Source organism: Saccostrea cucullata, unplaced genomic scaffold (genome assembly GCF_032062105.1).
Source record: "Saccostrea cucullata isolate Sc308-1 unplaced genomic scaffold, CSIRO_AGI_Scuc_v1 ctg289, whole genome shotgun sequence".
Taxonomy (NCBI): domain Eukaryota; kingdom Metazoa; phylum Mollusca; class Bivalvia; order Ostreida; family Ostreidae; genus Saccostrea; species Saccostrea cuccullata.
Window position 1 is genome coordinate 167,183 of NW_026933175.1, and position 25,895 is coordinate 193,077.

The 25,895-nt window shown below is 34.4% G+C and overlaps 1 protein-coding gene across 1 annotated transcript in view; it reads right to left on the bottom strand.

The window, feature by feature from the left end:
• Window positions 1–442: 442 nt before the first annotated feature.
• Window positions 443–25,895, bottom strand: part of LOC134237506 (CD109 antigen-like) — a 164,484-nt gene continuing 139,031 nt past the window's right edge. Inside the window, exons 16-38 of the mRNA XM_062719593.1 lie at window positions 25,048–25,125; window positions 23,886–24,074; window positions 23,103–23,252; window positions 22,873–23,010; window positions 22,424–22,487; window positions 21,700–21,853; window positions 19,732–19,846; window positions 17,400–17,522; window positions 16,581–16,685; window positions 15,237–15,389; window positions 14,559–14,694; window positions 13,807–13,983; window positions 13,271–13,352; window positions 12,660–12,822; window positions 11,189–11,281; window positions 10,712–10,901; window positions 9,316–9,557; window positions 6,457–6,624; window positions 6,046–6,108; window positions 4,007–4,116; window positions 2,412–2,559; window positions 1,977–2,079; window positions 443–1,575 (exon numbers count right to left, since the gene is read on the bottom strand). Of these exons, the coding sequence (XP_062575577.1) occupies window positions 1,418–1,575; window positions 1,977–2,079; window positions 2,412–2,559; window positions 4,007–4,116; window positions 6,046–6,108; window positions 6,457–6,624; window positions 9,316–9,557; window positions 10,712–10,901; window positions 11,189–11,281; window positions 12,660–12,822; window positions 13,271–13,352; window positions 13,807–13,983; window positions 14,559–14,694; window positions 15,237–15,389; window positions 16,581–16,685; window positions 17,400–17,522; window positions 19,732–19,846; window positions 21,700–21,853; window positions 22,424–22,487; window positions 22,873–23,010; window positions 23,103–23,252; window positions 23,886–24,074; window positions 25,048–25,125 (3,102 nt within the window). The 3' untranslated portion in view covers window positions 443–1,417. The remainder of the gene's footprint in view (window positions 1,576–1,976; window positions 2,080–2,411; window positions 2,560–4,006; window positions 4,117–6,045; window positions 6,109–6,456; window positions 6,625–9,315; window positions 9,558–10,711; window positions 10,902–11,188; window positions 11,282–12,659; window positions 12,823–13,270; window positions 13,353–13,806; window positions 13,984–14,558; window positions 14,695–15,236; window positions 15,390–16,580; window positions 16,686–17,399; window positions 17,523–19,731; window positions 19,847–21,699; window positions 21,854–22,423; window positions 22,488–22,872; window positions 23,011–23,102; window positions 23,253–23,885; window positions 24,075–25,047; window positions 25,126–25,895) is intronic.

Here is a 25,895-nt window from a genome sequence, read left to right on the forward strand (position 1 = left end):
GACAAAATTAATTTCCTTAAACTTAGGAGCTGCAGCCATGACATAAAGGAAGACAACACAGTGTTAAGTTTGGGCAGACATAACCATGATTTATTTGTAGGTCAAACTTCAAGGTCAAAGAGTCAAATTGATGGTATCCAAAGGAAAGGCCTGTCACATTGAATAAAAAGTATAAAAGGAAAGAAATGTACTCACTCCAACCTTTCAGAAGCTACTACCAAGGTTAAAGTTTTTTCAGAGCAAGTCAATTTCCAAGGTCAAAGTAAAAAATGTTTGTACTTAAGGTCATATCATAAGGAATACACCTGTTAAGTATGAAAGCACTAGCAATAACTATTCAAAGTTACGACAAAAGAAGAGGTAAAATATCTTAGTACCAAAATAAAGGTCTTGTCACAAGGAATACATAGGTGGTAGGACAGAACAATTAAAAAAGGACAGAAAATTTTGAAAATTTTATTTAAGACACAATCAGATTTAATCCTAAACAAAGACAATTATATAAGTATATCTGTTTATAGTTGTAACTATTAGTGATATATAAAAGAAATATATAAATATACAAAATATATAAATATAAAGGCCTGCAGAAATAGGGAAAATATATTTTGTACATTTAAAAAGCTTCTTTCACTTAAGTAGATGTATCAAATTCTTTCCCCTTAAAAATACTCATGTTAAAAAAAAATATATTTATATTGGCTTGAGAATATAAATTGGATTTCATGTCATGGCACTTTTCGAACTATAAATTCTAAATATAATATCTTTCAAAATCTCATAAAGGTTTTGAATGGATTTTCAAATACAGTTGAACACATACAATAAATTCACACCGTGAATGAATGAATTGACATATAGTTAACTGAAAAATACATTAATATAAACCAATTAATACATGTAGTTAAAGAAAAAACTGGAATGTTTGATGTATACAAAGTACACAAATTTTTAATTTGACTGTATAGAAAGCTTTTAATAGATTTTACTTCCTGTAAAGAAGGGAAATCTAGAAAGTTGACATTTAAGCATGCATAAAAAAAAGACCTCAATATAACAATAAAGGCTGTAAAATCTAGTCAAATATTCCATAGCATGATGGATAACTGCATGGGAGTAAAAATTAAATTACCAAAAAATTAAAATTCATTTCATAAATTTCCAAAATAAAAATAACATTAATTTACTTCTTGAAAATGTAATAAAACATAGATAAAGTCAATAAATATGAGGTCCACATTTCTTGCATCCTGAAAAAATTACAGGATAATATTACGCAAATTAATCTTTACAATACATAAAATCTAAATACATTCAAGCAAATAAAAAATCTTAACATATAAATAAAAAAAATCTAGATAATCTAACAACTAATCAATTTCTTTGATATCAAGTTCAGGTTGATGAAGTTCCACTCTCAGTTATGTCTCCCCAACAAGATGGCTGCCACTGCCACGGCGATCACCAAAAAGAGGCTGAGTGGTGTCACATGACCAGCATGTGCACAGATCTGATCTTTACAGAAGTTCACTCTGTTGGAGGTAGAGGGGTTGTAGGATACTACAGCAGACACCTCTGTATATCACAAAACATAAAAAAAAACCTTCATAAATATAAAATCAAAAAATAAAAATATTGTCTAATACTCATGAAATATCTTGAATATTTTCTCTGAAACTGAGCTAAATGCAAAGTGTGACTAAAGGAAACATGGAGGGACAGACGGGAGGGGGACAGAAGATGGCATGACAAACTCTATATGACATGGTCACATTCATGGAGGGGCATAAAGATACAAGTCCCCATAACCCAAGGATACTCTGTGAAAAGTTTGATCCCATGGGTCCTGTGGATGTGATGATGAAAATGAAATTGTAATTTTAACAAGTATTTGTTCAAAAGTTTATGACTGACAAAAGACGATAGACAAAATGAATAACCGCAGACATAGGTGACCTACAAACATGTCTACTGACCTGGCTCATAGTACAACATGGCTTTGACTGGGACTTCTTTAGCATCCTTTACTTCTGACACTTGGACAGCTCGGAATCTCATACACTGGCTTTCCTTGGTGACCTATAACATAAACACGGTTATTAAAGTTATTACAGTATGTGTATTATTTCTATTGTCAAATCTCTAAATCTTTCAATAAGCAATTAATAGCAGTATGTCTTCTGACCTTTTGAACTCAAATTTCTAAGTCAAGCAAACAATCTTGATCATTTAGAAAAAAGATATTTCAAAATCCAAGGGCCGGAACTCAAGTAAACAGAGGAGTGCAGATGACCTTTTCATCTCATATGTGCTTATAAAATGAAATTACACAAAACAGTAATGAACTTAAGAAAACAAAGTTTATCTTCTTGAGTTTAAATTGAGTAGTTGTATGTGGGTAATATTCTGACCTCGTTTAAGTACATATGGACCACAGATCCATCGACCTCGACCTTTGACAGCGCTGAATTCCGTTCCAATTTCTCCACATCAGCTGACATCCCAGATCCCATAGTAACCGAAACCAAAGCCATGTTACTGGGACCTGAACCCAGATATCTTAAAAATAGACAAAGGAGTCTCAATAAATCAGATCTTAACTGTAGTTGAATTTATAGAGTTGGGTATTGCGAGTGAAAACCATATTGCGATATATTGCATTATTTTACGTTAAATATTGCAATATATTGCGATATATTGTAGATTAATTATCATTAATAAATTTGTACAGAAAGTTTAAAATGCTGTCAAGTTCAAAGACTATTTAAATTTATCTATAAATTTTAAAGGAGGCGAGGGATAAGACATTAATCGCTCACATAATTATAATAACTTTTAATCAAAAACCAGGTAAAAAATTTAAACAAAATGTACTCATTTGATGTATTTTCAAATTGAAAAAAAAAGTTTATGCATAGTTTATTCTTTATAGTTTTTTTTTTTTTTGGGGGGGGGGTGTTTTATTGAAATAGCATAAAATGTAATTTAATGATTAAAACAATACATATTATATAGAAATTTTATGTGGTCACAGAATAAAATTAAAGCCAGAAAGAAATTGTGAAATAGTGTACCCGACCTAATTTCACATTATGACACACGATCAGGAACTGCACTGGCCTATTTCTTTTGTTTTAATATACATGCTCCTGGTATAGCATGAAGGTGTTTAAAATGGCAAGAAACTTGTTAAAAAATAATAATAAGCAACACTGTATCAAGTGAAAACATGGATGGCCATTATGTGTAAAATGTATCTTGAACTTAATTAACATTCATCGTCGATCGTGTAGATTCCATGAGATTTTGAGAACCGCATTACACATGGTATACACCCTGTAGAAATGTTTTATATATTTTCTTTCTTAATAATTTTATTTGAGAGTCTTTTTATTAATTATTAATTTTATTTTAAAGTAATATACATGTATTTAAAATTGCGACAGTGAAGGAAAAGCTTCCTTTCTCTCTCTCTTCTCTCTATCTGCCTCTGAAAGCCGACGAAGTATTTTTATTACTAGATTGAAAAGGCCTGGGGAAGTTACAAGTATTATTTCAGCAGTTTCTACAATAAAGGAGGTTTTTATATATTTTTATAAATATCGTGAAATACCGGTATCTGATTTTTATATCGCGATATATTATCGTGGTGGATAATACCGCAATATACCGATATACCGGTAATATTGCACAGCCCTATGAATTTATATTGTAGAGGACTTTCACAGATATTTATATTTTTAGAAATCATGGCAACAGCTCGTCATATTAAATGAAATTCTGATAAAAAGAATTATGTATCTTAGGATAGTCTATTTGTGGATGAAGTCTTACTAAAAATGAATTAAAATCATACATTTCTTTTATGTAAGACATAAGTTTATGTGATATAAATCGTCGTTTATCGTACACTTCTTACAGAACACAAGGGTTGATGTTGTAGATGTTGTTTCTTAGCTAACATAATGGTTGCTGTCATAGATATTGTCATTTATTGTATACTTACCTAACACATGGATTGATGTCGTAGATGTTGTCGTTGATCGTATACTTTCCTACAGTGACCTGCAGGTCGTTATCAAACAAATCATTCACAAGATTGTACTGCCAGACAACCTGTGGAATATAATATACAGATTTCAGATAACAAGAACAACATAAACAAGAGGCCCATGGGCCACATCGCTCACCTGAAAAGCTTTGACCATTCTGTTCTTTACCAGATTTCCCCCTTGTTATACATAATGCATCCCCACCCTACCCCACTGATCATAATTATGAACATTTTGAAATCTACACTACCCCATGATCCTTCCATGGGCACATATGTTTCAGCTTTTTTGGCCCAGTGGTTCCTGAGAAGAAGATTTTCAAAGATTTTTCCTACATATTTCTATGTAAAACTTTGATTCCCTATAATGGCCCTGCCCTTCCCCGGGGGTCATGATTCCTACAATTTAGAATTTACACTACACCAAAATGCTTCCACATAAGCTTCACTTTTTCCGGCCCAGTGGTTCTTGAGAAGAAGATTTTCAAAGATTTTTCCTATATATTTCTATATAAAACTTTGATTCCCCATTGTGGCCCCGCCCTTTCCCGGGGGTCATGATTTGAACAATTTAGAATCTACATTATACCAGAATGCTTCCACATAAGTTTCAGCTTTTCTGGCCCAGTGGTTATTGAGAAGAAGATTTTCAAAGATTTTTCCTATATATTTTATATGTAAAACTTTGATACCCCATTGTGGCCCCGCCCTTCCCCCGGGGGGTCATGATTTGAACAATTTAAAATCTACACTACACCAGGATGCTTCCACATAAGTTTCAGCTTTTCTGGCCCAGTGGTTCTTGAGAAGAAGATTTTCAAAGATTTTTCCTATATATTTCTATGTAAAACTTTGATTCCCCTTTGTGGCCCCGCCCTTCTCCCGGGGGTCATGATGTGAACAATTTAGAATCTACACTATACCAGGATGCTTTCACATAATTTCAGCTTTTCTGGCCCAGTGGTTATTGAGAAGAAGATTTTCAAAGATTTTTCCTATATGTATTTATATATTCCCCACTGTGGCCCTCCTTCCCCCGGGGGTCATGATTTGAATATTTTAGAATCTACACTATACCAGGATGCTTTCACATAAGTTTCAGCTTTTCTGGCCCAGTGGTTCTTGAGGAGAAGATTTTCAAAGATTTTTCCTATATATTTCTATATAAAACTTTGATTCCCCGTTGTGGCCCCGCCCTTTCCCCGGGGGTCATGATTTGAACAATTTAGAATCTACACTACCCCAGGATGCTTCCACATAAGTTTCAGCTTCACTGGCCCAGTGGTTCTTGAGGAGAAGATTTTCAAAGATTTTTCCTATATATTTCTATATAAAATTTGATTCCCCGTTGTGGCCCCGCCCTTCTCCCGGGAGTCATGATTTGAATAATTTAGAATCTACACTACCCCAGGATGCTTCCACATAAGTTTCAGCTTTACTGGCCCAGTGGTTCTTGAGAAGAAGATTTTTTAATGACCCAACCCTATTTTTGTCTTTTCTTGATTATCTCCCCTTGCGAGGGGATATGTCCCTTCATTTTAACAATTTAAATTCCCCTTCACCCAAGGATACTTTGTACCAAGTTTGGTCAAAATTGGCCGAGTGGTTCTTGAGAAGAAGTCGAAAATGTGAAAAGTTTACACACAGACAGACGGACAGCTAGACGGACGGACGGACGGACGACAGACAAAATGTGATCAGAAAAGCTCACTTGAGCCTTCAGCTCAGGTGAGCTAAAAATACAAGTACTACTGGGTTGCTTAACAAATATTTTTTTTTCGAATTTTTTTTTTTTTGTATGTTCTATGGGCATCTATAACCTGGCTGCAATATGCCCAACTGTTGATGTTACAAACTTAAAGTCTACAATTCATATTATATGTTTACAGAATGGTAGATATTATAAAATTACAGATATATTTCTGAGCTAGCAAGAGAAAACTACTTTTCAGTACAAAATAATAAAGAAAAGATTTTTAAAAAAATTAGTGTACAGTAAGAACAGCTTCTCCAGCTTGACTGGGACGGATTTCCAGACTGGTCGTATCAATAGGAAACTGTAAAAGAAAATTATACACCTAATTAATAAGGGTCTTTGTGCTTTGTATACTGTTAACTATCATATAGTATTCATAAAAAGATATTTATATTTGGGGAAAGAATTCACAATTTTGAAGTATTTGCTTGTTTAGAATTTCAAAAAGTATACAAATACCTGAAAGAAAAGAATTGCCTTTTCTTGTCTATCAGAATGAATATTAGAATTTAGCTGTGATCTCTCACATCTATTAATTGACCTCACACCTGAGGCGACACACAGTCTCTATGGTTACTGAAGAAGTCATCCCAGTAACTTCTGAGACCCTCATCATCCCCACATCATACCCCCCCCACACACATCTTACCTCGGCCCTCTGCAGCAGTAGTCGTGTTTCCGCGGTGATCTGTATTGTCTCAGTCTTCAGTACAGTGGAGTTCTGTTTAGCTGTTATAACTACATCAATCTGAACATTCCTGTTGTTTGATCGACTCCTGGCAAAATCTGAAAGGGCCTTCAATCCCACTACTGTATCCTGTAAATATTGTTATAGTATATTAATCAAAAGTCAATGATTTAGTAAATATAGGATGTGAAATGTCCATACAGTCCCTGAAACGTTCTACTTTCCCATTTTTCCGTTCGCTCACCGTTCGTTCAGCGTGCGTTCACCGTTCGCTCTTCGTTCACAGTATTGCGTTCACCGTTCACCGTGCGCTCGCGTTCACAAAACGTTCACCGTTCGCTCTTCGTTCCGTTTACTTTGCGTTTACCTTGCGTTCACCGTTCACTTATCGTTCAGTCTTCATTGTCATTCGGAACTCCGAAGTGAAAGGACTTATCTTTTTGATGGTAAGGATTTACATGTTTTTCAATTAAATAACTTAGATATCGTGTTTGAAGAATAATTATTTCATTGCAAAAATTATCTATGATATTTATATTTCTATTATCATAACTCAGCTGTTACTTATTTCATGAAATTTTCCTGGAAAATAATACATTAAGTACCTACATGTATGTAGAACGATGCTAAAATATTAACTTAAAAAAAGGGCAATGTACAAATGCTTCACGCACGGCATCAATTTGTTGTAATTTTAAAGACTGAAGACAAATTATTAATGGATGTATAATAATTAATCCAAGTCTTTTACAGGACAATAATACAAAAAAAAAAATTATTTCTACAGTAACACGTATTTTAACTACATGTAGGTTTGAGAATTATGAACAGTACTGCAAATATTCAGTTAATTAAATATCTTTAGAGCTAATTAAATTGATGGTGTGGTTTTAAATTTTAGAAAAGACTAAAATGTTTAAAATAGTCTATTATTAGAGAAGGAAAATTCCTTCCTTCACAGTACTTAAACATATGTTTAAATATATGTTTGCCATTCAGTATAATTAAGACCCCACCCCCCACCCCCCACCCCACCCCCGGTGTCTTTTCTCCCGAAATAAAATTCTTATTGAGTTTTTTTCAGTATATTTTAATCAATATTTAATTTGTATTGTAACACAAGAAAATCAGTCTTAAAACCAACATCAAACAGTCATTAAACAATAGTATTTTAGAATAAACGTGTGCCGACAGTAGTATTTTAAACTGGCAGAGAATATGTTTCAAATTCAATTTAAAACTTAATCCAATTATTTTTTTTCTGCAGGAATGCCAAAATCAAATATAGAAATGATAGGGAAAAATATTAAAACTTCTTGGAATACTAAGTGACTCTTTGCCTTTGGCATGTTCGGTGAAACGCAATTTCCACACCTCCACTGTGTCGAATTATTTTGATTGACAGGACAGGCACGCTACTTGCACGGACTTCCTGTGAACTGTATGAACTTGATGATGGAAAATAAAAGCTAATGATTACGGTCAAATGGATTTGTTAATCTCAAAAAAAGATTAGCGTTACTGCTTGGAATATTTAGGAAAAATAATAAGAATTTTTATTTGATACTACAGATATCTGAGAATCGAGGGGGTTATCTCTCTCTCTCTTTCTCTCTCTCTCTCGTACATTTCTCTGTTCAATAAAAACTATGACAGCAAATTACTTATTTAGTTTTGAAAATTTAATCTATTACAAATAATTTGAATGCCTCTTTCCAACATCTTGACCGAGTATAATCACGGCCGGGAGATGTCTACAGATACATGAAGAAGTTAGCTAAAATAATCGTCATAAAAGAATACAAATGGCACATAAATATAGAATATTTTGCATTAGAATTTAAATAAAACGAGAGTTTTATGCAGTATGATAACAGTCAATGTCAACAAATAATTGTGAATTTAAAAAAAAATCCGTTATTTTACTCAGAATCGCTTTGGCACGGAAATACATACGTACATGTATGGTTGTTTCAACAGCGTACAATGAAATTAATTCATTCTATAAGTAGTAGTTTTATCATCAGAAGTCCACATTATTTTATTGGTGAAAAGAATAAGCATATTTACTATATAAATAGATTAATTATATATTTTATCTACTCGCGTTCGGAAACAAATACACGTTTTACGGCAATAAAATCGTGTTACAAAAATGTCGATTAAAACATAGGTACATATATGTAAAGAACAAAAATGTTTTTAATATTTATTTATTTATTTATTTACTGTTTATTTATATTTAAGCACCTGAAATTAGAATTATAGAATATTAGAATAATCTCAATGCAAGGAAAAGATCGGAGGCATTCTGAATAAATCGTTCATCTTGCGTTCACCGTTCACTTTGCGCTCGCGTTCGCGCTCCGTTCGCGTTCTGCGTTCACTCACCGTTTACCGTTCACACGTCGTTCACCAAGTTGCGTTCAGCGTTCGCACATCGGTCACCCACAGTTTGCTCACCGATCGTTCACCGTTCATTCAGCGTTCGTTCACCGTTCAGGTGGGAAAGTAGAACGTTTCAGGGACTGTAATTGTTAAATGGGGGAATCCTGAGATAAATGCATTTCTCCAGATAAAGAGTCAGATGGATCAAAACTTCTTATTACCTATTTGGTAAATCTGGCTCAAGACATATATTGATTTTTAAATGATGGCAAAATTAGCACCTGCATACATACTGACTGATTCAGAAAAATTACAGACTTTTTAAAAATATATTGTTGTCTTTGTTGCCATCTGAATATTGAATTAGTTTCTTTCCTCCCCCACTCATTTCCACATGTAAATTAAAGTTAAACAGAGCATCTGATACGAGACCTGTGTGGAGTACCATCCCCCAAGGCTGTTCCGTTTGCTGTTGAGCCATCGTAAGAAAGGCAGAGCGTCGTCTGATCTGCCGATCTTCAGCAGGGTCTGTAGGAGGTACCCTGTCATCTCTATACTGGAGGGGGAGGGCTCTTTCTCCCTGATGTCCCTCAGTATGGGAACCGGTCCCCCCGGACCTCCGTCACTGTCCCCACCCCTACAATTCTTACCCAGGCACTTCATCTCCACCGCTCCTATAAATCAATGTAACTCATCATCATTCTATCTCAAAGGTTTTCATTATACCCTTTTCTGGAGAACAAGAAATATTCCCACAAACTTTAAAGCAAAATACTTAAGGGAAAAAACAGTTTTAACAACATAAAACAGTAGCCAATAACCTCAGCATCTTTAATTCTAATAGATTGACATTAAGGTGGCTCATTACATCCACAGTTTATTTTAGATTTCAATACAGCACCACTTACAATGTAGATGTCAAATATCCAGATGGGGGTATTGATATCATAAATATTTTTCATAGAATTTTTTAGTTTTTGTCTAATTTTAATGAAATGTTTCATTTCAAATTCATTATTAAAAGAATTTCAGAACTTTCAGTGTCAAATGATGGGCATCTTCTTAAGACAAGTATACACAGTGAAAATACCTAATAATAATTTTATTAGAAAAAATAATTTTCTCCTAAAAAAACTATTAATGTCATTATCTTTTTAATCTATGCATAAAACATTAAGAAAATGAGTTCTGAAGACATAAGGAATGTATTTCAATGAATTACATGTGTCAAATTGAATGAAGAATGTTTGAACGAAATGAAAAATGCAATTTAAAAAATATTTGGTATAAGAAGTCCACTTTCAAGAGTTATCTTTCCTAATTACCCAAGACTCAAAACACTAAGGAACGTTTGACATTACATCTAAAATTCAGAACAAAGCTTTAAATTGCCACTGTATACATTTAAATCAATAAAGCAAATATATAAATAAACACCAACACAGTAAATAGTGCAAGTAAATAACTTTAATTTCATAGATTTTAACTCGAATTTCCTCCATACAAACATTGATAGAGCTCACTGCATGCTGCATTGCATTGCTATGAAATTGACATTACTTGTTTGGCGAAGATTTGATTGTTGTTTTCTTTTGCTTCTGCTTAAAAGCAATTCTTCTTGGTTTATGCAAAATGAATCCTTTACTTTGTTTTCACTTTTATAACACCGCATGTTTTATCTATTTTTAAAGCGTTTTAAAGGTCAGGGTCATATTATAGAGGTACCTGTACAATTCGTCCCAAGAGGAAACCAGTCGACACAATGGAGGTTTATTTTTTTGTGTAGTACGTCATCAAAAAGTGGTGTAATGAGCCTCCTTAAACTTACCATCCAGGAAGGTTGTAGCATTGTCCATAAGTTGTTGTGCCATCTTGCTTACTTCTCTTGTTGATGACCCGTCTACTGCGAGGGCATATGTCAGTAGTGAGGTGTAGTAAGGATTGGTCACTGCCGAGGGGAGGTTACTCTTCAGAAAACTCTCTATAGCTGCCATCTTTTGGCTTGCAGCAGCATAGATCTGTAATTATTTTACCTGATTTACAGAAGTTCATATATTGCTTCTATCTGTGTATATACTTGTCATGAAAGAAAATGAAATGCATGAGAAATGAATGGATTTCATTTTGTTCTTACTTTGATTCCATTACAAAAGCAAAGTACTCCTCTCTCCACTTTACAAACAAAATACGAATAGATCCAATCTTTAACATACCAAAGAAATCTTTGTGTTTATAGAAATTGATATTGTATTATTTTTGAATGCTGTACTGATTGCTATATATTGTTGATACAGGAGTGACTTACAATATCACTGGTAGACCCAAACTCTGCCAGAACTTCAGTGTAGCAGGACAACACAAAAGCTGCTAACTTCTCCCTGGAATCCGCCCCACTGCCCTGTAAAATATAGTAAATTCACAGCATACACAGTGAACTATAAACTACAAAATATATCAGTTAACTTCTCCCTGGAATCCGCCCCACTGCCCTGTAAAATATAGTCAATTCACAGCATACACAGTGATATATAAACTACAAAATATATCAGTTAACTTCTCCCTGGAATCCGCCCCACTGCCCTGTAAAATATAGTCAATTCATAGCATACAAAGTGATATATAAACTACAAAATATATCAAGGTGTTTTTTTTTCCTGTCTTTTAGCTTTTGACAACAATCATGAATATATTTGCCAAGCCATGCCCTGTAAAATATAGGTTTTCAAATTTATCCAGACAATACACAGTGAATATATAAACTACAAAATATATCAGTTAACTTTGACCATTCTGTTCTTTACCAGATTTCCTGCCTTGTAAAATATATGAATCACAGCATACACAGTGATATATAAACTACAAAATATATCATAATTTAGACACTTTGAAATCTACATTACCCCAGGATCCTTCCATGTGCACAAATATAGCTTTTTCCCAGTGGTTATTGACACAGAAGATATATAAATTTTTTACAATATATATCAGTTAACTTCTCTGTGGAATCCCTTCACTGCCCGAAGGTAATGTAACAATATACTACCCCAGGATGCTTTCACATTAGTTTCAGCTTTTTGGCCCAGTGTAGTTCTTGAGAAGAAGATTTTCAAAGATTTTTCCTGTATATTTCTATGTAAAAATTTGATTCCCCATTGTGGCCCCACTTGCCCGGGGGTAAAATTTGAACAATTTCACACACTACACAGGATATATAAACTACAAATATATCAGCTTTTGTCTCTCTGGAAGAAGACTTTCAAAGATTTTTCCTATATATTTCTATGTAAAACATTCCCCATTGATATATAAACTTACAAAATATATTTTAACAATTTAGAATCTACACTATACCAGAATGCTTCCATATAAATTTCAGCTTTTCTGGCCTGGTGGTTCAGAAGAAGATATATAATGACCCCAAAATATATTTTGTCTTTTCTTGATTATCTCCCCTTGTGAGGGAATTTGGCCCTTTTTTTAAACAATTTAAATTCCCCTTCACCCAAGGATGCTTTGTACCAAGTTTGTCAAAATTGGCCCAGTGGTTCTTGAGAAGAAGTCGAAAATGTGAAAAGTTTACAGACAGACAGACAGCTAGACAGACGGACGGACGGACGACGGACAAAATGTGATCAGAAAAGCTCACTTGAGCCTTTTTAAAAAATGCTAATTTCCTAATTTCCCCCTTATTCTTCTGCTAATAATCATTATTATCCTTCAACTTTTCTTTTTGTTTGACATACTGTTTATAAATTCGATCTGACTTCCATGTGTACCTGCATCTCCGTGTGGATCACCCTGCCCGGTTCTTTGACCGCCCCCCGCTCCCCCACTTGGTTATTCAGCCAGGAGGTGGCTCTCTGCATCACTGTGGGGTCCACCAGATCTGGTAGTATTCTATGAATCTCAGCAAAAGACTTCAGCACAAATGCTGTTAACCTGCATAATAAGAAACAATGCGTGGTTATTTAACTGTCACAACTTATGATTTCCACAAAATCTTCCAAATCTTTTTAACACTGCTGAAAATGGACTTGTTCCATAATTACCGTATAAGCAGAATTCTATTGAGGATTTAATTTTGGCATTATTAGCTAGGGTGCTGAGATCGTTAAAATTGAATATTGCCAAAAATTGCATTTTAGTTATAAAAGCTTCTTTAGTGAGCATTTTAAAATTACTTCTTGCGTATATAAAAATAAAACAACAATTTTCAAGAACAATCCCTAATATTGCGTCTTGCTAAAATTTCCTTTTATATGGTAGTACCCCTTCTAAGTTGAAAAAAAAATCCTAGTGAAAAAAATTCTTTAATTTCAAATAACCCTTTACAAGTAAGACCAGATAGTCCATTACTTGTTTTAAGATGTGATCAATAACAACATACCAGGTGCTTCCTGAGGGGTCAGACATTCCGAAGGCACTAAAGGAACTGTCATGTCTCTTGTACCGTAACTCCTGCTGATAACCTGTAACAGAAGACAAACGGAACATTACACTCACTTCTCAGATACAAAAGGCCCATGAACCTTGATGGTCCCCTGACTATCTCATTTCTCAAAACCTGATCACTTTTAGCTAACCTGAAGTCAATGTAACTTAAGGGCTACACATTTCCCAATTTTGGTTGAGTGCTGAGCATTATGATTAGAGTAAAACAATTTATCTGTTAAATGCCCCTGAGTAGAGATTTTTTGAAGATGTAATGTATGTTCAGTAAATGAACATGTCACACCCTGGGACCTGGACCATGGATTCCACTGGCATAAATTGTTCCAGTTTAATTTAAAAGTTATTTAAGAAAATTGAAAGAAACTGGATCAGCCAATCCAAAGAAGGAGCTAAACATGTCCAAATGTTTATAACCTGTGGAGAACATGCAGACATAATCAGATAGCAGTAGGTCCGCTGTGTGACACAAACCTTGTTTGATGTTCTGTATCATTCGGGCCTCCAGATTAGTTTCCCCGGCCTGTGTCGCTCGGAGGTACTGTAGGACGTACAGGTTAGGGACAGTGGTGGCAATGTTCTGCTCCCCGCAGCCTGTGGGTACACTTATCATTCTCTCGGGGTTGTTCAGGGCCTGGCCCAGAAGGTCACCTGAAGGTCAGAGATATACTTCTATGTTATCCATAAATCATTTTGAACATTGAAAATTCACAAAAAAACTCATAATCACATGATAAACTTCCTAATTCATTGACTTCAAAACAAATGTTATAACAATTAAGGACACAAAGTGTCGGTTATAACGAATAGGGACCTGTGAATTTAATTCACTATATCCGTAATTCGTTATAACCGTATAACAAATTCGTAAAACCATATAAAGGCCATATACATATTAACAAATATATTAAGGAAGCAAATATAACAAAACATACCTTCGATAACTAAGGTTTTATTGTGAACTGAATTATATATATACAATTCCATGAACAAAAATAAGTCAGTTCAATTTATCAAATTGTGAGATCTTTGAAAGATCGTTATAAAGGATGTAAATTTCATTATATTTAACTTCAATGGGACCCAAAATCAGTTCACTATATCCATAAATTCGTTATAAGGATTTGTTAAGAATTTTGCCGGGGACCCAGAAAAACTTCGCTATATCCGTGAATTCGCTATATCCGTATTCGTACTAAACGAGTTTTACTGTACATGTCACTCACCCATGGCCAATACGTAGACAGACTTGGAGCCTTTCACTGCGTTGTCAGGGAATGAGATGCCTACAGGAGGAATGTCTGTTCCCCCTGGTGTCTCCAGGTTCAGTACTCTGGTCTTCTGAACTTGACGTCCCTCAGGCTAGAAAAGTTTTTTAGTTATTTTTAGGTAAAGAGTGTCTAAACGATACATGTAACAGTCACATGAATTTCATGCCTCAATTTTTTTTCTTAACAATGTCTCATGCAGACCCTTTTCCTATTCATATCTCTGCATTGTAGACCCACTTGGATAAAAGGGCAAAAATGTGATTGATTGTATCTACTACACAAGGATATTTGTTTCCTTGTAAATTCTGCACTCTCTAGAAACAAAATATACCAGCACAGTCAATCCTTATTATCCCAGCCTTGATAAGACTGACTGAGAAATGCTTTCAGTAAGTTATCAATTCTCTAAATTATCTCCCTTTGGAAAGAAGCTTGTATATTCATTTTGGGGAAAAATGAATTTCCTAGAATGCTTTGAGGCAAGTTAGGGTGAAATTGGCCCAGAGATTCTGTGTGAAAAGATAATGTATATGGGAGAATACAGAAACCAACACATAACAGCTGGCTGATATGACCATGAAATAGAATACCTCACTATAAAGAACCAATCCCAATCCCATTGATAAACCTTACCTCAGCACTGACCACTTTCTCCAGATTGTCTACGTAATTCTGACCCCCGGCCTGAGCTGTAGCCTTCCCGCTCAGTGTCAACAAGGGAGAGAACTTATCTGTGTCCAGCTTCCTTACCCACACAGCAAACATGCCGGACTGCCCACGCTTGACCTGTCCAGAATAAAATAGTACAGTATATAATGTTACAGTATGAACTGATTTTAACATTGAAATTGACATACACAGATACCTAGAAAACCAGAAGTCTCTGACATTTCTGTAGCTCTACTAGGGTGCAATCTAACAGAGGAATTAAAAACTTGTACCTGGACTTTACTTCTTGTCTTTCACTTACAGAAACTCAAAATCAATCAAAATCTGATTCCCTAGATTGTGTACTCTTAGTGCAGACTACTTATGTGCCAGCAGAAATAGACAAAAGGTTAGATAAATGGACACTACTTCTTCAATAGCTCTTCTTTAATGAGCTCACAACATAAACCTGCCTTCAATATTTAACGAGGCCGAGTCTAATTCGAGTGCACATGACTTTTGCGCAGTCTTTAATTTCACGTAGTCATAAGTGCGACAGTACACCTTTCCAAAATATTGTGATTTTAATATAAAATTAACATTATCTGAAATGCCTACTGGTCTGAAAATGTGATTTTACAACAATAATGGGGAAAAAACGCTGAAATGACTCGAGCCACGTCACTGTTTTCCGAATTTGTAAGCAATGCATTATGTTGAAGAATGGCATATGACTTGCTTATATGTTCGTAGACGTCCATGGATATTTTACTAAAAACTGATGACAGAACATCAAAAGAAACATAGCAGCAATCTAAATATTGCTATTTTTTACCAAAAAAAATTATCTGCACCTACAATTCATCTGCACCAATATGTGTTTATACCACAACATGGCAATTTTAGAGGTATTGGGCATCGAAAAAATAAACTTTGTAATTAAAACCCAGACCAATCTAGATGGTCAACTTTTTTGAATTTCACAGTTTGGTGACTTTTTACAATAACTTTCATCTACTTGACTGAAGAAGAAATCTCTAGGGCAGAAATACAAAAAATATGAAAAAATGGTGATAATTAGGCGCTTTTACAACAAATTCCCATAGGGTCCAATAAAACTTTTGAGATGACCCCTTTCGAATCGGGGTGGTAAGCATTCAATTTTTTAATCTTAAAACAATAAATATAACAGTAAAAATTAATTAACGAAATATTATCAAAATCCCTATGGTGAAAATAATTAGACTTGGCCTCGTTAAAACTTATTTTTCAGAATTTACATGTCTTATCCATTTTTAACACACTGTGTGGTGTTAGGCCATAACTGACCGTCAGTGTTTGGTTGACCCCCTCAGACGAGGTCGGTTCCTGGTTCAAGTCCTTGCTCCAGATCTTTGCTGTGTTGTCTATCTTCCCTTTCAAGGACACTGTGGCCTAAATTGATATCAATACCATTAACTGTTATATACAAATTGATATCAATACCATTAACTGTTATATACAATTCATCAAATTGATATCAATACCATTAACTGTTATATACAATTCATCAAATTGATATCAATACCATTAACTGTTATATACAATTCATCAAATTGATATCAATACCATTAACTGTTATATACAATTCATCAAATTGATATCAATACCATTAACTGTTACATACAATTCATCAAATTGATATCAATACCATTAACTGTTATATATAATTCATCAAATTGATATCAATACCATTAACTATTATACACAATTCATCAAATTCATTATAATTATTCTTTCAAATTTTAACTTTTCACACAATAAGGGGCATTATGACTATTCTTGACATCTAATACCGTACAAGTGGAAATTTTAGCGAGATGCAAATTTAGCAATTTGTCCTTAAAAATTGTTTTAAATTTTGATTGAGAAAAATTTTAGCTGGTTTTTAATGCTCATTTTTAAAAGCTATTACAAACAATACATAATTAATTGTTAGCGAGATTCAATTTAAAGATCTCAGCACCCCTGCTAATAATGCCAAAATTGAATCCTTGCTAAAAATTCTGCTCATACAGTAAATACCTGAATTTTTGTTACAAGTACCTTGCAGGGAATAACTGATACATTGTTAATTTTTTTTATGATCAGGAAATGTTTAATGACTACCTGTAGATCCTCAGGACCATTCTCTACGTAATTAAATACCAGGACCTTCACTTCAAACACTTCTCCCTGTATAATAGATGCTGGAGTGTCGATCACCAAAAAAAAGGACTTGAAGCTTTCAATCTACAATAAAAATATTTCTCGATATCTATTCAAAGTATGAGTGCATTTTCTTTTATGTATTTTCTTAAAACATATTCAAATTGTATCTATTTCAAAGTGGCCATTACATTAAAAATTGAAATTTTGACCAAACCTATAGCATTTTTTTTCTATATCATAAAAATCTTAATTTATACAAATGATTTTAATTTTTTGTTTTACCTGTGTGATGTCTGCTTTATACCTGATTCAGTGTTTTTACCTGTGGCACATATGGTTCATTACTTGAGTTCCTGTATTTATCTGCATGATATCTGCTTCATTATCTGAGCATTGGTTTTCACTGATTTGATATCTAATAGAAAACCTGAGTAAATGCATTTATCTGTGTGATATCTGCCTTATTACCTGAGTGACTGTATATATCTGTGTGATATCTGCCTTATTACCTGAGTGACTGTATTTATCTGTGTGATATCTGCCTTATTACCTGGGTGACTATATTTATCTGTGTGATATCTGTCTTATTACCTGAGTGACTATATTTATCTGTGTGATATCTGTCTTATTACCTGAGTGACTATATTTATCTGTGTGATATCTGTCTTATTACCTGATTGACTGTATATATCTGTGTGATATCTGCCTTATTACCTGAGTGACTGTATTTATCTGTGTGATATCTGCCTTATTACCTGAGTGACTATATTTATCTGTGTGATATCTGTCTTATTACCTGAGTGACTATATTTATCTGTGTGATATCTGTCTTATTACCTGAGTGACTATATTTATCTGTGTGATATCTGTCTTATTACCTGAGTGACTGTATATATCTGTGTGATATCTGTCTTATTATCTGAGTGACTATATTTATCTGTGTGATATCTGTCTTATTACCTGAGTGACTGTATTTATCTGTGTGATATCTGTCTTATTATCTGAGTGACTATATTTATCTGTGTGATATCTGTCTTATTACCTGAGTGACTGTATTTATCTGTGTGATATCTGTCTTATTATCTGAGTGACTGTATTTATCTGTGTGATATCTGTCTTATTACCTGGGTGACTGTATATATCTGTGTGATATCTGTCTTATTACCTGAGTGACTGTATTTATCTGTGTGATATCTGCCTTATTACCTGAGTGACTGTATATATCTGTGTGATATCTGTCTTATTACCTGGGTGACTGTATATATCTGTGTGATATCTGTCTTATTACCTGGGTGACTATATTTATCTGTGTGATATCTGTCTTATTACCTGAGTGACTGTATATATCTGTGTGATATCTGTCTTATTACCTGAGTGACTGTATTTATCTGTGTGATATCTGTCTTATTACCTGGGTGACTGTATATATCTGTGTGATATCTGCCTTATTACCTGAGTGACTGTATTTATCTGTGTGATATCTGCCTTATTACCTGAGTGACTATATTTATCTGTGTGATATCTGTCTTATTACCTGAGTGACTATATTTATCTGTGTAATATCTGTCTTATTACCTGAGTGACTATATTTATCTGTGTGATATCTGTCTTATTACCTGAGTGACTGTATATATCTGTGTGATATCTGTCTTATTATCTGAGTGACTATATTTATCTGTGTGATATCTGTCTTATTACCTGAGTGACTGTATTTATCTGTGTGATATCTGTCTTATTATCTGAGTGACTATATTTATCTGTGTGATATCTGTCTTATTACCTGAGTGACTGTATTTATCTGTGTGATATCTGTCTTATTATCTGAGTGACTGTATTTATCTGTGTGATATCTGTCTTATTACCTGGGTGACTGTATATATCTGTGTGATATCTGTCTTATTACCTGAGTGACTGTATTTATCTGTGTGATATCTGCCTTATTACCTGAGTGACTGTATATATCTGTGTGATATCTGTCTTATTACCTGGGTGACTGTATATATCTGTGTGATATCTGTCTTATTACCTGGGTGACTATATTTATCTGTGTGATATCTGCCTTATTACCTGAGTGACTGTATATATCTGTGTGATATCTGCCTTATTACCTGAGTGACTGTATTTATCTGTGTGATATCTGCCTTATTACCTGAGTGACTGTACATATCTGTGTGATATCTGCCTTATTACCTGAGTGACTGTATTTATCTGTGTGATATCTGCCTCTTTACCTGAGTGATTTTTTTTTACCTGTGTGATATCTACCTCTCTACCTGAGTGATTTCATTACCTTTGTGTTATCTGGTATATGTAAGCCAGTGGTGGGACTTACAACCAAAGCTCGTGTCACCCACGATGTTATGGAGTCTGGTAACATCTCCTGAACTTCAAACAGGGAATCAGAGCTGCAAATAAATCAGCTCACTTCGATTTCAGTCTCTCAAATGCAGATATCTTGAATACCATGGATATAGCAAAGTGATTTGGAAGTTCCAATCAATAAAAGTAATTTACCCTCAGTATCTCAAAATATTCTGATAAAATGATTTTTTTTTGTCCCAGTCAAGTTTGAAATAACAAGGTTTGATTGTATATACTCTTGACACCACAACAATCATTTAACACCATATGGCATTCTGGCACTTTGCATTCATATGTCATGAAGTATGTCAGACCCCCTTCAAAGAAAAACTCTTTATTCAAGAGTATATGTCGCCCGAGTGACGCAGTGGTTAGAACGTCTGCTCTAGAGTCGTAAAGTTAGGAGTTGATCCTTATGTCGTGGGTTTGAATCCCACTGAGGGATGTGGAGACCGGCCCTTAGGATGAGACCATGTAAACAGAGTCCTGTATAGCAGTTGGTACTGGCAAGAAAAAGATCCCTCCCTGCTCAATGGCCCTGAATGCCAAGTATAGGACAAAATTTGCAGTTCTCCACTGGCAAGTGGTGGCATCTCCATATGAGAAATATCTCAAGAGGGACTTTGAACAATATACAATCAATCAATCCAAGAGTATACCAAGGGTGAAGTAAGAATCAGATAGAGTTATCTTTTAGACAAAAATTCTACACAGGAGTAAAAATAAGTCTACTGCTGCATTCCCATTGTCTTTAAATCTACACATTAGATAAAAATAATATATGACATAAATCATATTATTACATAAATGAAAAAAAAAACTGACACAATTAATGACATAAATTGACCAGTGTTTCCGTTAACGCATATTTCTGCGTATTTTACGCATAAAAATTACTTTTTACCCCCAAAAACGTCATCTTAAGGGTCATCATGATGCAGAAAAAAAATATAAATTTTTTTTTTAAAAAACAGTTCAATATTGATGCCTTCAATAGAGGAAGATATTTAACATGTTCAATTTACATTCTGGACAACTTTTTAGGAATTAATCATTGCTTTTAGTTTAATTTCAAAGTGGCAGTGATTGAAACTGGCATTTTCACGTCAACAATCTATTAAATTCTTTTGTACGATCTATCTAATTCTTAACAAAACCGGAGGTGCAGATAAAAATGGCGCTTCAGCATGTTCAGTCTTACATCAGCATATTTATATCAGCTTGGCTTTGTCAAAAGGGCTAATAATGGTAATAAAAAGGTGAGGAAAGTTCAATTCATTAATAAAAATTTTTGTAAAGCAATCAACCACTTTCAATCGTTATCTTTTGATTGAGGTATTCACGAAACCCTAATGGCATAATCGGTAAAATGTGTCTGTGTACCGGTAAATAAAATAAGTATACATGTATCAATTATATTTTACTTACATTTTTTTTTATTTTTAAACATCAAATATATAATTTTAGGAGGCAGAGCTAATATAAGAATTGAAAGCAAAACCAGAATAAATTTTGACCCTCAAAAAATCTTTTTGACTCCCAAAAGTTTATATCAAAGGGTCATAATGACCCTTGGTTTTAAAATTTAGCAGAAACACTGTTGACCCACTTTTAAGTTCTTACATTACTGACATAAACTGACCTGCTTTTTATCTCTTACATTACTAACACAAACTGACCTGCTTTTTATCTCTTACATAACTGACATGAACTTAACTACTTTTCAGCTGAAAAATTACTGACATAAACTGACCTGATTTTCAGTTCTTACATTACTGACAAACTGACCCACTTTTTATCTCTTATATTACTGGCAAACTGACCCACTTTTTATTTCTTATATTACCGACATAAACTGACCTATATTTTATCTCTTACATTACTGACATAAACTGACCCGCTTTTCCCATCCATCCAGATCCAGGTCTCTGGAAAATTTTTCCGAACTTTAGTCTCGTCTTTTGAAAATGCAGTTACTGCGCCTGGAAGAGCTGGGGCATCGTCTTGTCTTTTATTATCTGGAGCAACTGCTCCCTCTGCGAACTCCTCAACTGAAATTAATCAGAAAAGATACTTTGTAAAAATATGACAGGTTTGTTAAGTTGGATTTCAGAAATAAGAAGAATTCTTAATTTTCTTTATACAGTCAAACCTCATTAAATCAAAGTCAATGGACGGAGAAAAATCTTTGAAATATCCCAGGATTCGATATATCAAGTATAAAATACTTAAAAGAATAGTGGTTTTGACTTTAAAATTAATTTGACATCTCCATGGTATTCAAGAACACAGACTTTAAGAAACTAATCAAAGCTCAACTGTAGACATTGTCAAGGATCAGAAAAAATAATTTGATTTCACAAGGATATAAATTCTATCTAACACTTTCAAAATCCTACTGACTTCCTGCTTAAATGAAGAAAATATTTCAAAAAAGAACCAACGCTTTCTTGAAGGAAAATATTCATATTGCGAATTTGCTATATATAGTTATACAAATTCGTTATATGGATATAACGAATTACGGAAATAGCAAATTAAATTCACAGGTCCCCAGGACTATGCTATAACCGAGTTTTACTGTATCCTCTGAAAATCAGAATGCCTTAACATCAACTTACAATCAATGAAGCTCTCCATTTCTTTGTGAATAGTGGCATCCGTGAGACACATCATGCCAGCCATCTTAAACAAAATATTACTTTGTATCATTCACACTTTATTAAAAATATCTTCTTAATGTAAAAATGTCCTTGATTTAATGAATGTTTTCTCATATCATTTTTATAGATTTATCAGCTAAATTCAAATAACCATGTAAGCAGACTTTTTAGTGAGGATTCAATTTTCGCAGTTTAGGAGAGACCTCTAAATATGAATATTGCTATCTCTCTGGACATTATCATGATTATAAACAAATATATTTATTCTAAGAAACTGTCATACTTTATAGATAAAGATAATACAGCTAAGCCATAATTAATTTGAATCAAATAATGATGTTTTGGTAAAATTTGAGATAATTGTTGGACAGTTAACATTTGTGTTGCCTGATTTGGCTTGTACTCACTGTAAGAATCTTAGCTGTGCTGTAGGATGGGTAGTAAGGATTAATTACAGTTCTCTTTTTCCTGTTCATGATCACAGGTCTATTAGGTCCATTTTCTGGATTACTTCCCATAGCATACATCTCTAAGCCTGTTAAAATCTGAAAAATCAACAAGTAATGCAATAGCCTTACAATAGTTTTCACATTTTCTCCCCACCTCGTAATGAATTATTTTTGCTGTGTACCGATACCTCTTTCTCTGTGATATCTATCGTCCCGAGAAGCTCCGATCCCTTGTCAATGGCCACCACTGCCACGTACGAGTTCTGTTCTGGTGTGGTCACTGTAAGAGTGACATCTGACCCCACCGTGGCCCGAGAAATCCCATACGACATCTTGGCCTGTGGTAATAAAAATTTTCAAGTAGAACATGGAGAATTAAATAGGAAATTTGAACTACATAATGATACTAGATCCTTAAATTACATAAGTTTGGCCAAAAAAAATTAATACATAGTTTCTCAGGCACCGCCGCATCAGTTCAAAAACAGATGCATTGATAAATTTTATTGACATATTGAAAAGGGAAATAACTCAATTTTCAGTTTTTCCAAGTTGAAAAAGGAAATCGAGTTATTCCCCTTTTAATAAATGCAAAGATAGACGTTTTGATTAGAAATACAATACATTTTTTCTAAATTTACAGTATTTTATGAATTAACTTTTAAATAAATGTTTGGAATAACATTATTTAAAGTTAAATACATATTTTAACAAGTTTCAGAAAACAAAAATTAAGAATTAGTAGATATTATCATTTTATTAAACAAATGGCTTAAAAAAAGTCAAGCCTACTTCAAAAAAAAAAAAAAAAAAAGCCTGCCTGCCGCATTGAATTTTGAATTTTTTGGCCTGAGAAACTATTCATTATTTTTTTTTGGCCTTTTCTTGTTTTTTTGCAACAATTAAAAGGTGAAAGTATACATTGGACGTAAATATATGCCTTTCTAAGGTCTTGTAAATTTCTCTGTTACCTTGGCATTTAAATTGAGGTTGACTTTGATTTTCTGCATTGCTGTAAGCAGGTAACCATTGGATACACCATATACCATTACTGTTGCCATGGGAGACATCCACCTGCTGACCGTCACAGGAAGTATTGCTGATGTAGTCTGTCCAAAGTCAACTGTACCACTGGTCACAGACATGCCTTTACTGAAAACCTACAATCATAAACAATACCCTGGTGACAGACATGTCTTAACTGAACCTACCTGGTATATACGGAGATATCCTAACTAGTATTTACTGGAATACCCTACCTAGTATATACTGGGATATCCTACCTGGTATATACTGGTATATCCTACCTGGTATACACTGGGATACCCTACCTGGTATATCCTACCTGGTATATACTGGGATACCCTACCTGGTATATCCTACCTGGTATATACTGGGATACCCTACCTGGTATATCCCACCTGGTATATACTGGGATACCCTACCTGGTATATCCCACCTGGTATATACTGGGATACCCTACCTGGTATATCCTACCTGGTATATACTGGGATACCCTACCTAATATACCCTACCTGGTATATACTGGGATACCCTACCTAGAATACCCTACCTGGTATTTACTGGGATACCCTACCTGGTATATCCTACCTGGTATTTACTGGGATACCCTACCTGGTATATCCTACCTGGTATATACTGGGATACCCTACCTGGTATATACTGGGATACCCTACCTGGTATATGCTGGGATACCCTACCTGGTATATACTGGGATACCCTACCTGGTACACCCTACCTGGTATATATGCTGGGATACCCTACCTGGTATATACTGGGATACCCTACCTAATATACCCTACCTGGTATATACTGGGATACCCTACCTGGTATACCCTACCTGGTATATACTGGGATACCCTACCTGGTATATACTGGGATACCCTACCTGGTATATACTGGGATACCCTACCTGGTATACCCTACCTGGTATATACTGGGATACCCTACCTGGTATACCCTACCTGGTATATACTGGGATACCCTACCTGATATATACTGGGATACCCTACCTAATATACCCTACCTGGTATATACTGGGATACCCTACCTAGAATACCCTACCTGGTATTTACTGGAATACCCTACCTGGTATATACTGGGATACCCTACCTGATAGAAAACTGTTAGATCCAGAGAAGACTGGTCAGACTTGTGCACCTTAAACTTGGCAACATCTCCAACATTCAACTGAAAGAAAGGAAAGAATACTAATTAAACCAATTTTTTTTAGGAATAGTAATCATTGATCATAATAACCTGCAATTTTCTCTCAAATTTACAAGTATATAAATGGAGACAGTTGTTTTCAGGATGAATAACCTATTTGAATTCATTCAAACAAGAGGCCCATGGGCCACATCGCTCACCTGAGTAACTTGGGTGATGCAGATCTTTTTTAAAGATTTGTTCTATATATATTTCTATGTAAAACTTGGATTCCCTATTGTGGCCCGCCCTACCCCCGGGGGTCATGATTTTAACAATTTAATATCTACACTACCCAATGATGCTCCCACATAAGTTTCAGCTTTCCTGGTCAAGTGGTTCTTGAGAAGAAGATTTTTAAAGATTTGTTCTATATATTTCTATGTAAAACTTGGATTCCCTATTGTGGCCCCGCCCTACCCTCAGGGGTCATGATTTTAACAATTTTAAATCTACACTACCCAAGGATGCTTCCACATAAGTTTCAGCTTTCCTGGCCAAGTGGTTCTTGAGAAGAAGATTTTTAAAGATTTGTTCTATATATTTTATGTAAAACTTGGATTCCCTATTGTGGCCCCGCCCTACCCTCGGGGGGTCATGATTTTAACAATTTAATATCTACACTACCCAAGGATGCTTCCATATAAGTTTCAGCTTTCCTGGCCAAGTGGTTCTTGAGAAGAAGATTTTTAAAGATTTGTTCTATATATTTCTATGTAAAACTTGGATTCCCAATTGTGGCCCCGCCCTTC